Source organism: Podarcis filfolensis, assembly GCF_964270895.1.
Source record: "Podarcis filfolensis genome assembly, chromosome: 4".
Classification (NCBI taxonomy): domain Eukaryota; kingdom Metazoa; phylum Chordata; class Lepidosauria; order Squamata; family Lacertidae; genus Podarcis; species Podarcis filfolensis.
Genome location: NC_139607.1, coordinates 65,027,245 through 65,043,837, shown reverse-complemented (window position 1 = coordinate 65,043,837; position 16,593 = coordinate 65,027,245). Strand labels below are relative to the sequence as shown.

General features: G+C 40.4%; 1 protein-coding gene across 4 annotated transcripts in view; it reads left to right on the top strand.

The window, feature by feature from the left end:
* Positions 1 to 16,593, top strand: part of EPHA6 (EPH receptor A6) — a 344,313-nt gene that overhangs the window by 218,196 nt on the left and 109,524 nt on the right. For all 4 annotated transcript variants that reach the window (XM_083611506.1, XM_083611507.1, XM_083611508.1 and 1 more), the window contains exon 6: positions 9,401 to 9,525. In XM_083611506.1, coding sequence (XP_083467632.1) covers positions 9,401 to 9,525 — 125 coding nt within the window. The remainder of the gene's footprint in view (positions 1 to 9,400; positions 9,526 to 16,593) is intronic.

Genomic DNA, 16,593 nt, shown 5'->3' with positions numbered 1-16,593 from the left:
TAAAAGAATATAAAGTATATTATATACTTCAGTAAACTGTAATGGATCTAAGTAGTTTTTAAGATACTATTTGTAAGGATAAAGTTATTATTTATAAACATAAAATGATTGTGATGGGGCAGGAGTTATGCTTTCCTATCCAAAGCACTGCATACACAACTAGCACTGATTTTTTCCTTGTACAGTGGTGCCTCGCAAGACGAAAAGAATCCGTTCCGCGAGTCTCTTCATCTTGCGGTTTTTTCGTCTTGCGAAGCAAGCCCATTAGCGGCTTAGCGGCTTAGCGCTATTAGCGGCTTAGCGGGCTTAGCGGATCAGCTGATAAGCGGCTTAGCGGATCAGCTGTTAAGCGGCTTAGCGGCTTGGGAAAAAGGGGGGGAAGGGGAAAAAACCCGCAGGAACTCGCAAGACATTTTCGTCTTGCGAAGCAAGCCCATAGGAAATTCGTTTTGCGAAGCACTTCCAAAACGGAAAACCCTTTCGTCTAGCGGGTTTTCCGTCTTGCGGGGTACCACTGTACTGAAGTTGGTCAGAAGGGCAATATAATACATTAATTAGTGGTGTTTTAATCTCTGGTCACCTACAGCCACATCTATTTATTTGATTAATTAATTTAAAAGCATTTATAATTGGCCTAAGTATAAGCAGTATGCAAATTTTTTTATAAAAAAAATAGAGCTATGATCTTCTTGTGTGCTATTATTGAAGGACCACACATATCTGCTATTTGGGTCCCTGAAGCACAGATTCACACAAAGCGGCAAAACACTCTTGCAGGTTATTAACAGGATTTTTTATTTGAAGTGCATATGCAGAACAAAGGCACAGGGCGATCAGTACGCAACCTGTACACAGTAGTCAGGGTGCGCCCCTTTATATAGATTTGCAAAATAGAATACCACCTGATCTCTTGTAAGTCACCTGATTTCTGGGAAATCGAAACTTATAATAAGTTCCTATTACCATATAAGGTCTTGGTCTTCTCTCCCTCCTTCCTGCAACCTCCCTCATCCTGGTATTACAAGAAATCCTTGTTCCTTATCTCTATCTGCCCAAGCTAGACATTCCGAGAGGCCCATTTGCAATGTAACATTTAAGCATGTCCTTCAATAATAGAACAATTATATTGTAATATGCTCCTTCATTGTGTGTACTACTAAATGGTCAACTATGACACTTTGTACACTTCTTACGGGATCTCTGGATTCCTACAGTTAGGTTGTCATACCCTCCAACATTTCTCCAATGAAAATAGGGACGTTCCATTCCTTAATGATCGTTTTACTATTTACACCCCACACATCTTACTGGGTTACCCCGGCCACTCTGGGCAGCTTTCAACATGTATAAAAACATTTTCAAAATCAACATTAAAACAAACTGACCTCTACAGGATTGCCTCCAGACGGCTCAGGGGTTGGATAACTCTTCAACATTTCTCCAATGAAAATGGGGACATTCTAAGGAAAAGTGGAACAATTCAGGATCAAATCAGAAACCAGGGTGGGTCCTCTAAATCAGGGATGTCCCTGGAAAATAGGGACACTTGGAGGGTCTGGGTTCTGCACCAACACAAAGCATTTTTCATATGCTTCTGGAGCATAAGCTTGGGAAAGGTGTTCCTGGTTCGACCCTTAGAGAGGGAGGACTTTGGATAAGGCACTGAAGCTGAGCTGGTGCTCTCCTACACTGTGTTTTCCCAGACAGTGAAAGTAGCATCTCTAATAACTATTTTCATCTTAAAGCTTCATTTTACTAATAGGTTTATCTTTCCCTTTCTACCATCTTGTGTGTGTTTCTTAAACAAAGACTCTGTTTCTCCCTTCCCTATGATTTAGATGCATGCTGGTCATCTTTATAAAATGCCCTGGCTGCACAAGCAACATGCCGGTATATCCATATTATGTTTTTATATTTGTTGGAAGCCACTTGGAGCAGTTGGGGCAGCCCAGCCTGATAGGTGGGGCATAAATAATAAATTTATTATTACATTGTGATTATGAATGGCAGCATTGTTTCCTTTGTTTGGGTAAGGAGCTAATATTGAATGTTTCCTTCCCCATTCCAAAACAACACCAAGTAAGCCTGCCAAAATGCTTTACCAAAGGTCTTAAGACAGATTACATGAAATTTAAAAATGAAGTACTTAAAAATCACAGTAAATTCAACAAAACAGCAGGGCTCAAAAGCAGAGGTTAATGGAAAAACAGCACCTCTCCACCCCACCCAAAATCTGGGTAAAAAGGTGCAAATTGACTTGCCAATTAAAAGTATAAAATGTCAACACAAGCTGCACCTCCTATGGGAGCCTATTTTGCATCTTAGGAGATACAGTTCAACCAAATATATGAATGTTCTGTGCCATAGTGATAAGGGCCCAAGGAAAAAATGCTCATTAAAGAGTTAAAAAAGGAAAATGAATCAATCAAAAGTTAGGGCAGGCTACTACACTCCTTATCCAATGATTCAAGAGATAGTGTAGGTTGTGAAAATGACCTCTTGCCTGAAATAACAGTATACCTAAAATATTTCCTGCTTCGTCCCGGTGAGACCATTTCTAATCAAGCTTTATTATCTATTAGTCCCTATGCTTCTGTGCCAATTATGCTGTCAGCAAAACACTGAGCGTTTCCAAATATGCTGCAGCCACTGGTAACTGAAAGCCAGGCTCTGATGTGTTTGTTTTACATAGACTGTGTTTCCAGCCTCCAAGTGCTAACATCTGCTAAGTGTATTCATTAACCACTATTCCTTCACAGGTTTTTTTTTCCACATTGTAATCCATCTTGAGCATGGTTTGAACTATGGAAAGGCGGCATGTAAATAAAATTATGTGTGTAGAAAATCTGCAGTGCAAGTCTATGCTTCTACTCAGAAGTATGCTGCAGAGACTAGGACTAACTCCCATGTATGTGTGCATAGTGGGGAACCTCTGTGGGCCTCTTTCATTCAGCCACACCCTCTGTTCTTTGGCCTCACCCCTTACAGAAATTCATCTTTAAATAAAAAGCTTCCACTGGTGCTTAACTGCTGTGAGTGAATGATGGGGGAGAGGGTTGAAGAGGGTTAACCTTCCTTCCCCTGAAAATCACTCCCCATTAAGCTTTTGGTTAAGCTCCCAATTGCTAGATGCAAAGGCTTTAAAAAGCCTAACCTGTTGAGTTGACACACATTCAATGCAAATAGATCATATAACACCAGTTCTGTTGCAGGTACACTGGCTGCCTGCATATTTCTGAGCCCAAGTGCTGGCCTTGATGTATAAAGCTGTTTGTTATTTAGGATCCAATATCTTCTGGAACACCTCTCCTAATATGAACCTACCCAGACCATTAGATCTCAATATGAGGCCATGCTTCAGGTGTCTTCTCTGAGAATGGCTCAGAGGATGATAGCATGGGGTGGGGCTTTTGAGTTGCCCCCCCATCTGTGAAAACTCCTCAGTGATGTCTGTCAGGTGTCTTCACTGACATATATTTGCTGCCAAGTAAAAACTCAACTCTCCTCCACCCCCAAAGCTTTTGTTGCGCTACAGTGATGATGTTTTTGTTAGTATGCTGCCAAAGCTGTTATCAGTTGGGGGGCAGCGTTGCTCTGTATATTTTTCATGAACTGCATGGTGTTTTGTATGAATATGTCCAAATTATGTAATTATGTGTAATAATAAATTTATATAGCTGTGCATAAATAAAAGTCCCCTTACAACAAAATAATAAAAACACAATATGCAATAATAATTAAAAACAAACAAACAATGTCTAGAAACAGCTTCCTAGCATAGAGGTAACATGAAATAATTTACAGGCCAGATTTAAAATCCAGTTAAAAAGCCTACTATTTATTATTATTATTATTATTATTATTATTATTATTATTATTAAAATAAATGGACACCTTCATGATTTATCCTAGGATGAAATATGCATTCAATTAAATCCAGTAGTATGGATTCTTTGGCTTGTTGATCCAGAGATTTGTATATATTCACATGTAAGTGTCAGTGCTGGTTCAGCTGCAGGTCAGCATGGAGACTCAGAGACGAGCAGTAAAGTTAATTATTTATTCAAGAAAGCAGTATATAAGCAGAGAAACCTCCATGTAAGACTGGCCTCCAATAACACAGTTACCAGGACTGACTATTTGTGTTATATAATTCGGTATTTGAACAACTGGTATTAATAATTGTATTATAAATTGGTATTGTTATAATGAGGTTTTATTGGACTGTAATTGAAAACTAATCAAAATTATTTTTTTAAAAAGGACTGGTGACCTGTGCTTCCTACTTCTCCCTCAGTCTTCTCCCCAGCCTAATATCTCCCAAGCAGCCTTAAGCTGCACCTGGGAGGAACTATCTGTGCTCTTTGTTCTGCTGCTAGCAAGGCTCTTCAAGACCTTGGAGACGGGGCTTGCTACAGTAGGAGGCAAGCTCCATGGATCCTTCTGCCACCTCTGGCCCCTCCTTCCCAACTTCATGTCCAGAGTCTGAATTGCTTCCTGCCTCTGTTTCATCTCAGACTCCTCAAGTGTCTCAATTTAATTAGGACATCTTGAATTTACAGAAGCTCCCCAGCTTCTGATCCCAATCTGGGATGCCCCAGTTTTCCCGGATGCCGCTCTAGACTGTGCAGCATCTCCCGATGCGGCGAGGCCTGGAGTGACTTTCTGGAGGCCACTCTAGGCTGTGTGGCGTCTGGAGATGCAGTGTCTCATGAGCAGGAGGCTGAAGACCGCGAAGGTGAGAGGGGGGAAGAAGGGAGAGGGCAAGGAAGCAGGTCAGTGGCAGGGAGGGGGCGAACAACTGTTGTTTCTTCAGCATTCAACCATTCTACCACTTCTTCATCCTCTGACCTGTGCTCAGTGTCCCACCACCAACTCCCCTGGCTCTGAGCCTTCCTCCTCTGTGGCTTTCCTAACGGGCTCTCCAGCTGGCACCTTCCACAACTCCTCATCACCCAGCCCTGACAGTAAGGCCCATTCATTTCTCTGTGAAACGCAATTCCATTGAAATGAATAGAAAAACATTTCAGGCAGAGGAGTTCCATGCATGCACTGGAGCTTCTGTGCCTGGAACAGATTGTCAGCATGTGTATCACTGTGTTCCAGTATTTTGTGTCCCGTTGCTAAGAATATAATGGTTTTCTTTTTCTGTCTTTCTATTACTCTTCCTTGCAGACTTTATAAAAATAACAAATGAAATAAATAGTTTTGCAGCAGTGAATTGAAATAGCATTTTTCTCAAGTCTAGTCTGTGAATGACCTTAGACTCTATTTATTGCTATATATGAGATAACGTTATACTTACTGTCAAACTTCATAGCCATTGTAATCCAGTTATAGAAATAAAGGTTGAGGCATTTCTTATAAGAATAATAGTATTTTCTGGCAGCACTGAAAGTACACATTTCTGCTGAAAACCTCAATTGCAAAGTTAGAGTGCACAAAGTTGTGTAACACATTTTATAATTAACAGTGTTTGGTAATATTTATTTCTGCCAACAATTTACCTTTCTTCTTCACCTGACCATATGCTCTTACCAAGGAAACAAGTTGTCCCCCTGCCCTCCTGCCTCCTCTCTTTTCTGTGCAGTTTACTTATGTACCTTTCAGTTGTTATCATTGGTTTTGAGATGATCATCTGAAAATAGAAATAGGTCATTATTGTACCATGTGTAAGGTGCACAATCACTAGACTAGAAGAAGCACTTCTTATATTATATTTTCAGCCTGATTCCTATCAAATGTGGTGTTATTTTTTTGACCAATGGATATGTTAAAAATTATAGTGTTGGACCAGAAATAAAGTCTTTTAGTGTTACGGTTTAGAAAAAGGATCATAGAAGCCAGGAAATAAATAATCAGGAACTTCCTACCTGGGAATGAAGTCATTTTTTAAAACTTGGTGACTGGCTATAACATACAAAACATCAAGGATTTCAGTTTAACATTTTTCTTACTGCATGGTGACATAAAAAACCTGACTTGCCAAAACTATGGTAGAAAAATGACCATACCACTTTGGAATCTCTTCAGAAAACTCACTTTTGTCTCAAATCATCCTGCAATGATTACCAACGTATTACAGTACAGGATACATAACACTTGCTATAGAGATGCCATCAAAAATAACCTTCCTTGCTGTAAAGTCTGAAAATATGGTGTGACAACATAGTTTTTTGCATACTGTGTCTCTTTGCCCCAGCTCCACATTCCCGAATATAAAGAGTATAAAGACTTGCAACATGATAACCCAGATTTATAGGGTAGTGTTTTCAATCATTATTATGAAAATGGACTGAGGATTAGTTGCCACAGAAAAGCTGTATTTGATGGTATTGCCATGGTAAATCATGATTGGCTGACTCCACACTTGCTTTCCATAAGACTGAGTATCAACTTGGATGTCCTTTTTCTGGTGAACAGTGCATGTTTGATCTGCCATTGGATCCTGATTGTGGCTGGGTGATTCAGTTCATTTTTGCAAGGTTTCTGGTGCGTTGCATAGTTGGGTCTTTGTCTGCGGTGAATTCCACAAGTGATCTTTCCAGGAAAAAAACAGGCAAGAGAAAATGTTTTGTGTATGAAAAACAGTCCCTGATATTGACTTCATCAATTACCCCCATCCCTATAAGAGAACAACTGAAAAGGTCAGTATAAAAAAAAAATGCAGTTTCAAACCAAAACAGTCAGCGGTCTTCAAGTTCCTGTAAAGCAGGACTGAGGTCACATCAAGGACTGCAAACCTTCAGTGGCACTTCATAGAGAGAAAAATTTTGCTGCAGATGTGTATTCCTGGCATTGCCACGGTGGACATAGTTTTGCTCAATAAATAGGACAGAATGAAGGAAGTTTGATGGATCTAATAGTAAAGAAGCCCTAAGAGATATCAACATTTGAGGAATAGGAACAGTGAAAAGGTATGGGTGAAGTATCAGATGGGTCCAGGAGGGTTAGCTGTACTAGCTCATTGGACCAAAGGGGTCTAGAGTTGCTAAGTATTGCTTCTTTAAATATATTGTATTTTGCGATACAGATACATAGAAAGTTGCCTTATACTAAGTTAGACCATTGATCAATTCAACTCAGTGTTTTCTACACTGACTGACAACTTATCTTCTCTGACCTAGAGTAAGTGCCATGGAACAAAGTAGGTTTTACTTTTGAATAAGCATACATAGGCTGTGCTGTAAAATCATCCTGGATTTGATGGGTTCAGGTTTGGGGAGTGAACTGAGTATTTAGTGAAAGTTTTCAATTATGCTAAGAACAATCTGAGTCCTTTGTTTGCATGTCTATATATTTTAGCTGTATTGCTTGGGGAAATTCTTATAGCATCATGGAATGGATGGTGGATTTGGATTTATGTATAATGAAAAAGGAGAAAACATTGCAGGTTTTAAAAAAATTATTTAAAGGCACTCTGATAGACCTATAATTAAAAATATTTTAAGTGGCCTGTTGGCCATTTGTAGGGTGGAGCAAAGGAATTCAGTGTCGGAGTTTTGGGAGTTAGCTAGATTTTCTTGTACTGTGGGTGGGATTGGTGATGGCTGTGTGAATGTTAATTGGGTAGGATAGTTCTGTTTTCTGTGTGTGATGACCATGCGTGTCCAACCTGTATGTTGTAAAGGATCAGATATAGACACCATAGGTTTCTTTCCACTGTTTTTTCTACTTAAAAGACAGCTCTGAACTTCCCACCACTTGAGGCAGGCGGAGCAGGAAAAATCACTAACCATATCTCATTCCCCTCCTTGACAGAATAATTGGTTTGATGGATAAAGGGAATGCAGTGCATATAATGTGACTTTGGCAAGGCCTTTGACAATTCCAGATGGCATTCTCAAAAGTAATTGGAGAACTGTGTGTTGGCAGATGGCTATAGCAAGGTAACAAATTCCAGAGGGGTAGTCGTGTTAGTCTGTTGCAGCAAAAAAAACAAAGAGTCTTGTGGCGCCTTAAAGATTAATAGATTTATTGGGGCATAAGCAAGTGCCCACTTCATCAAGGGAACAAAGTAGCATCCTCACTTGACAGATATATAGAGAAACATACATACATACATCATACATACATACATACATACATACATACAGCAGCAAGCAAGCAAGCAAATAAAACTGCAAACAGGGGAGCTATTGGGTAGCCATGGGGGTGTGATGTTTCTGTGTAGATCCCAAATGGATGCAAAATAAGACAGAGTAATTAAATCACAACAACATATACAGTAAAATCATGCTAGATATGCTATGCTTATGCTAGTTCAGCACATGTAGAGGGAAAGAAATCAAGAGATACATTAAATCTGAATTGAATAGAGCCTTCCCTTGAAACCTTTTTGTTGAATAGTGGTGACTTGAGGTCAGTATCATTGTGTCCTAATTTCTTCCACTAATTTCTAAATGCTGGCATTTTTATTTTGGATACATGTCCTTTTATTCTTTTGCATAGACAATGAACTCTTTATTCTTTGCAAACAGCATAAAACACCTGTAAATTGTATTATGTAGTAACTTGTTGTAGGATAAGCATGGGAATAAGCTTGTGATTATGCTTTTAGGTCTGGTAATATTGTCTGAGTATATAGGAACACAGAGGTGCTGCTGGCTAGTAACTTTTAGATTTACAAGCTGCTGCTAAGCAAGGACAAAATAGCCAATATCAAGGTAGTAGAATACTGCACCCAATGAGTTCTCATTCACTGTTATTGTACAATCTCTAGCAACACCTGGTGCCTACACAAAGGTAGAATGTGGGGTAGGTCTATATTGTAACACATGCTCTGTCAACTATCTAGGTCCTAAGTTTTGTAGGATCTCGTATGAAAATACAGAATTCTTGAACTTGGCTCAGCAGCACGTAGGCAGTCTGTGCAATTGTTCTAGTATCTGTGTAATGTGCTTCCAGAAGGCTGCCCCACAGAGCAGATATGCCACAGGATTCTGTTCTGTACCAGCTGCAGCTTCCAGACCTGGGTCAGAAGTCTTAGGAAACTTTTTCACATCTCCTATAAGTCATGCTACTTTTTATATGCCCTTGGTCATATCGATAATGAGTATAAAGTATGAACAGATGATATTTACTTCAACATTTGACCAAGTTCCAAAAGGAATGGTGTCTATTAATTTAAATTGTGGTGATAAACTTTCTCTGGGCATTGAATACAGTAGTACAGAAACTTGTTGGATCACACGTCTGTTTCTGGAGTGAATCCCGTTTGAACAATTAACTTCTTAATGTGTTATTCTGCACTATCTTCTCCATGTTCCACCCAGTCTCTTGAAAACTCCAGTGTGATCTGCTGGCCATGTCCTTTGGACACCATCCCAAAGTTACCTCCTTGTGATAGTCTAAATATGTTGCATTGTCTTTAACCCATAGTTATCCTTTTCCTTTTCAGCACCCTCCTTGATAGGTATGGTCAGGAAGGACTGGGCTTCCCAAAACAGCATTGCCCTCTCATGGCAAGACCCTGATTTTCCTAATGGAGCCATTCTGGACTACGAGATCAAGTACTATGAGAAAGTAGGTCTTGACTTAAATGAAATAAAACCCTCAAAGCATCGTGTTTTTAACATTGACCCTTTTTTGTAGATCAACATATATAGCCTGCAGTTTTATAGACAGATTTCTTGTCACCTTGTTTGAATGAGCTAGAGCTCATTTATGTGGCTGCTTTGCCTACTGTTGTCCCAGTACCTTGTCAAACTGAATTTTGGACACAGTGAAGTGGCTGTAGACATATTTTGCCATCAGTTTGTGCTGCGGTTGGCTACTCAGGCACAGTGTAGCAGTTTGCTCATGTGTGATCTAAATGTTTGGTGAAATTTTCACATGAGTACTTCCATCGCAGACAAAAGGTCATTGAAAGAAGCGCTGGAAAAAGAAATAACAGCCTGCCAGGATCAAAGTACTAATATCATCAGAGCATTACTTTAATATGCATCTTTTTGCCTTAATAAGCATAATTAACATGACTTGTTTTTAATGCCTATTAATTCTGGACAATAGTAAACAAGTTAATGACATTTCAGAAGCTTGATGGTGATGGTTATGAACACTAATAAATATGTGTAACCTGCTTTCATAGTGTCTTTTTCTATGCAAACTGATAAGATGTAAGTTAGATGGTATGCTGTTGAGATAGTATATGCCAAACACCATGGTTGACATTCTGGTAAAGATAATAGCAGATTATTAATGTTTATGCTACCACATGTTAGTGCACAGAACAGGTTATTCCCTGATGATGAAATTAATTAGAAAAAACACCCCTTATGTGAATGGAGCTTGATGTACACTATCCCTGCACAGTTTTGTGTTATGACCTTTGTGCACAACCACAAATTGCAACTACACTTTACTAAACCAAGCATCCTTTGGGATAAGTCCATAGTACCCATTAAAAAAATGTTAATATTATGCCTGCAAGCAAATTATCATTTGCAGATTATATCCCAACAGAAAATAACAGTGAAAATGATTATCAGAATTGCTGATCTTTAGAAGTGCCCGATTGATATCCAATGCTATGTTAAAATGCTGACCTTTCTACAACAAAACCAGCCATGTAATGACTGCTTAGACCAGAACAGAACATGCTCTGAATATTTTCTTAAGGCAGATGCACACTGGAGGGTCATGAGGACCAAGTCTGGTATAATTCTCTTAGTTCTAACTAAGGCTGAATACTTTCGGTAGGGTTCCCCTCCCCCCATAGAAGTGGATCTCTTCCCTCCCCCATCCCACCAATGTCTCCAACAAACCAGTTTGGATATATTTGCATTGCTTCAAATTCCTGAAATAGCTATTTAACCAATAGGACTAAATTAATATTTGTGTACAGCAAGGGTAATGTTGCCCCTGTTATACACATTAATCTCTATGATAACTGTTTGCCTCCAGTTTAAGAGTGTTATTTTTATTATTTTTATTTTTCCCTTATGCAATGTTCCCTTTTTAGGAGAAAATGAAATTAGAATAAATATTAAAAACTTTCCTAAACATCACAAATATCTCTTCTAGTGTGTCTTTTAAAATAAAAAGAACAATGTTGTTCTTGGAGGAAAGAGGGGACATTGCAGGGCACGGGTTTCTATTCTAATCTATGTTAATGTAAGGAAATTCATGGAATGAAATTTACCTTCTCCACCCCACATTATTCAGGAGGGCCCCAATCCTCCATTGAGGCTTTTCGGGGGGGGGGGGCAAAGCTGTTGAGGAAAGTTCAGAAAACTTACCTTCCGTGAACTTCAAGTTAACTTCTCTTAGAATCCAAGCCATTTATCTTTTTGACTCAAAACCATCCTTGCCTCAAAATCATAGTGTGTAGACTATCTTCATTTTCTGCAGGCCTTACTAATGATTTTAAAGTGTCCTTTCTCCCTGCTCTTGTCAGAGCAGTTGAGTTAACAACCTATTATTATGTATTCCTTACTGAGCAGTTAATAGCTTTATAGTCTTTTGCAGGAATACACCTGCTGCTCATAAAAACATTTATGTTATAGTGGATATTTGACTCAGTTGATACATCTTGTGTTTGCAGTGACCTTGTACAAACAGTGCTCATCTTAATAACAGACCTGAGTGTAAAATATTTCGAAGTAAAATTGCCATGTATTTCATCATAGGCAGGGTGTGTGATGCCTGTTCAACCATATATCAAATTAGCAGTGGTACATTTATAATTGAGGAGATACTTTCATATAAATATATGATTTCACAACTGTATTTAAGTGGATTTGCTACACTTTAATACACCAAAGTCTGCCCCCACCCCCCATGTGTTGCTGTGTGGACATGCATGGGAGCATTTTATAGTAATGAAAATAATTGGAAATTTCTACTATTCCCTGTTTTGATTATGTATGTGACAAAAAGCCTAGAAAAAATATAAATGGGGGTTTGGATACAAAAACCTGTGTGTGGAAGGAAACTGTGAGCTCTGTTCCGTGAACTGTTGGGTTATCCAGAGGGAGGCCTCTTGCCCTGCAGTGTCAGATTATTTCTATAAGAGACGTAGTAAATATGGGAGCTAAAAACAAGTGGGCTTTTGAAAGGTCCTAAGAGGCAAAGAGAGTTTTGCACAAAGAATTGCGCAAATGAAAGAACTTCTCTGGAATGGAAACATTTATTTTTCTATGTTAGAAGCAACCCTTCCACACACAAAAAGACATTTCCTCTCATGGAAATGCACCATTGGATCCAAGGCAGAAAAAAACAGCAGGCTTTGACACATTCAAGGAATATGTGAGGCCATCCTAACACCCCTCACCCCCCCCCAAAAAAAAATCAGTGTAGAATTTTACAGACTTCTACTGATCTCAGGGTAGTTAACAATTATCATGGTGTCACTCAAAAAAATTATATTAGGAATGTGAAGGTTAAAACTGTTACAGCTGTTACACTGGTGCAGGGACAGAAAGTGGCAGTGTCTCTCTTTCCCCCCAATCTTTCCCATTATATCTAAAGTAGGACCGAATGCATCTCACTCATTGTGAAATGTGTAACACCCAGATGCCTATAACTCTGACACATCTATCTGTGGGAGAGATATCCGAGTTCTGATTTCAAATGTAATGCAGGAAACAGCCAGGTCACTCACATTCCCTCCTATCCCTATAGCTCTGTGTAATGCTAAAGTTGCTACATGAATAGCACATACATCCCTTTATAATTTCCTAGTGACCAAATACCTTATGGTTTGGCTAGCTCTGTATTCCATAAACACATAACTGGCCTGCAGTGAAATAATTCAATAATAACCAAAGAGATCGCATGTAAGTTGAAGCAAGTGGACAAGACACTAAACTGCCTGTAATCAAAAATGTAAGCAGAAGCTTCCAGTCTTCTCCTTGCAGGCTACCAGGGGAGAGGTATGGGAGCAACAGAGCTCACACAGGTTTGTTCTTGTAATGCCAAATCATGGTTTAGCATTATATCGGAACTCATTAATTGAGCACTGTCAGAGAGATGGAAGGAAGGTGGATTTTTTGAGTGCTTGGCTATGGCTGCTGGGGCATGGATAATGGTACGTGCCCCTTGCTGAGTATGTGTATATACATACAGTGGCGTAGCGTGGGGGGTGCAGGGGGGGCCGGCCGCACCGGGCGCAACATCTGGGGGTTACGGTTAGGGGGCGCAAATCCACGGGTTAGGGGGCGCAAATCCACGGGTTAGGGGGCACAAATCCACGGGTTAGGGGGCACAAATTCAGTGGCGTAGCATGGGTTGTCAGCACCCGGGGCAAGGCAAGTAATTTGTGCCCCCTAACCCGTGGATTTGCGCCCCCTAACCTGTGGATTTGTGCCCCCTAACCCGTGGATTTGCGCCCCCTAACCCGTGGATTTGCGCCCCCTAACCGTAACCCCCAGATGTTGTGCCCGGTGCAGCCGGCCCCCCCTGCACCCCCCACGCTACGCCACTGCACAAATTACTTGCCTTGCCCCGGGTGCTGACAACCCACGCTACGCCACTGTATACATATGAATAAATACATCCCAGTAATCTTACTTATTGTTTTTGTGTTATAGAAGGCTGGATCATTCTATTCTGGTCCAGTATTTAGGAAAATTGGGCCACAACCATAAAGCTTTTCGCTTTGCAAACATCTAATTTTAAATTCTGCTTCTGTGAATGTGCTTTGGAAACTGAAGCTTTCCCCCCAATACCCCCCCCAACCTATTTAGTTCCATAATTTCCAGAACTACTACTTCTTGCCTATAGTTCTTCCTTCTCCCATGGTGGGGGGGGTGTATCCTAGCAAGAAAAGAATGTCAATTATAGTACAGCAGTTAACTTATTTGGTACCGTGAGCTGCACCCAAAATGTATCATGTTCATGCAGCAGAACTAATTTGCAGAACCTACTTGCATATGGTTATCATAATCTACATGCCTTTTTTTAATATGTGGATAGCAAACTAAAATAGACAGGCATTGTAGGTATTTCTTCTGTAATGTTCAGAAATTGTTAAGATACTTATTTAATACTATTACCCAGGTGTGAACATCCTCTTTTGGGGCAAGGTGCTCAAGAAGGTGAGCTTTGAGCATGCTTGGAGGAAACTGATTACTTGGATCCATTCCGTTCTGGCTTCAGGCCTGACCATGACAGTGAAACTGCCTTGTACAGGCTAGCTGGTGACATTTGTCAGGAGAAAGGAAGGAAGAGTGTGATCCTACTTAATATCCTTGATCTCTCAACAGCCTTTGACCACAGCATCCTTCTGGAGGCCCTGTGGGAGGTTGATGCCTGGGGCATTATGCTTCAGTGGTTCTGTTCTTATCTTGAGGGCTGTTTCCACAAAGTACTTATGGGAGGCTATGGTTTGGCACCATGGGAGCTGCCCTGTGGTGTCCCGCAGGGTTCCATCTTGTCCCCCATACTATTTAACACCTATATGAAGCCACTGGGAGCTGTCCTCAGGAGATTTGGCATCATCAATATGCAAGTGACACCTAGCTCTAGCTCTCTGTTTCATCTGACTCCAGAGAGGCAATTGAGATGCTACACTGGTGCTTGGAGGCAGTTATGGGCTGGATGTGTGCTAATAAATTGAAGCTGAATCCCCAAATGGCAGAGGTGTTGTGTGTCCGGAGTTTTCACATCCAGGAGGTGGGGAAATGGCCTGTTCTGGAAGAGATTGCATTCCCTTGGAAGGAGCAGGTTTGCAGCTTGGTATGCTCCTGGATTCAACACTATCACTAGAGGCTCATGTGGCCTCAGTGACTAGGAGTGCCTTTTTCAAGCTCTGGCTCATTCACCAGCTCCAGCCACTGTACTCCATGCTCTGGGAACTTCCAGATTTGATGATTCAATGTGCTCTAACTGGGGCTGCCCTTGAGGTATCTTAGAAACTTCAACTTCTCCAAAATGCAGCAGCCAGATTATCGGCTGTATTTCCTTTTAGAACTCAAACAGCCCCTGTTTTGAAACAGCTGCAGTGGCTACCAGTTGTTTTTTAAGCCCAGTCAAGGTGTTCATGTTAGTGTTTAAAGCCTTAAAGACGGTGCGTTTTTCTAGAAAAAGGGGTGCCGGAACTCACCATTAACACCTCCCTTGTTCTCTTAGAATGGCAATGGCGCCCACCTGGGAGCTGCCAGATCCCACCTGAGAGCTGCCGGAACTGAGTTCCAGTGAGTTCCCCCTGGGGAAAAAAAGCCGTGCCTAAAGATCACCTCCTTTCCCACAGACCCTCTCAAGTATTAAGATTAGCAGAGGGGGCCCACCCTCAGAGGCTCAGAAGGTGGTGGTCTTGAGAGGGTATTCTCTGTGGCAGCTTTATGGAATTCCCTCTCTACTGTACAATACCCTGACCTTTGCTACCGGGGATGTATATTTTAAATTCTCTCTGGGACCTTATACTTAAGGGTGGGTTATAAAATTATTATTATTATTATTATTACATTCCTTCCTTGTTTGCTTCCTATTCTTTTATTATCACATTTTCAAATGTACCTTTTCAGTTTCATAGTTTAGCGCCCAATCCCATCCCTGGCTGCACTGCAACAGTTATAGAGCAAACGTAGCATCCTATGTGAGGACAGCGGCGGAATTTGCTGGCACAAGATCATGCTAGCATTAGAAGGCCAGTTTCTCTATGGGACTGCTAATTGCTCTACCTTTCTTACAAGTCCCTTGCTGTCTTGAAAAGGCCCTTGCATGACACTCCTGTTGTACAAAAATATATACTGGAGCAGCAGTGCTGGATGAGAAGGACTGGTTTCCAGCACCAGAGCAAGGAGAAGAGAAAATTCCTGGCGCTGGTCCTGACACCCCAAGTCTGATCTTTTGCTCTGCTGCTGTTATGTAGGATTAGGCTCCTATAAACGTGTTTTCAGATGAAAGATGGCAAAATCTAAATACTTATACACACAACTACAGGCACTGCATTCCTGAATTCAATTATCATTTGACACGTGCATGCCTGCAACTGCAAAAAGCTGTCCTGTGTAAACAAGAGATCCATGAATACATTATAGCAGTTTATGCCTTTTACAGGCTACATTGCGAACTGACCCTTAAAATTCAGGAGATAGAAGCAACTGATGGACCATATCTGGCCACTTCTTTTTCACTTCAATGGAACCTACATACATAAAACAAAGATTCACATAACAAAGGAAATAATATTATTGGTCATGTAGCCTGCCTTTCTTCAGCCACATGTCTTAGATGGTTATCTTTATAGCTACTTTTTGTGGGTATTTTATTTATTTCAGGTATATTTAAATGTAACTGTTATGGCTCTTACAGCCTAAGATGAAAAAGTTCCTGCCATACCTCAAAATCGTTGAAGTCCTCAGACATTATCCCATATCGCTGAACTGTGGGATATTCAGTAAATCTGTGGTGCTAGATAATTTGATGTGGGAAATATTGTTAGTAATACCTTAAATGCAGAAGGGGTTAAAATACTAAAGTGCCATATAAATAAAGGTTTGTTCAATTAAGACAACTGGATTTAAATCCACTGAAGAAATATGAGTCCAAATTTATAAGATCCTAGAGATTATAGTGAGAATGAAGATGTAATCAATAATTGGGGTAGGTAAAGCATGTTGTTGAATGAGATTGTCACTATCTTCAGCA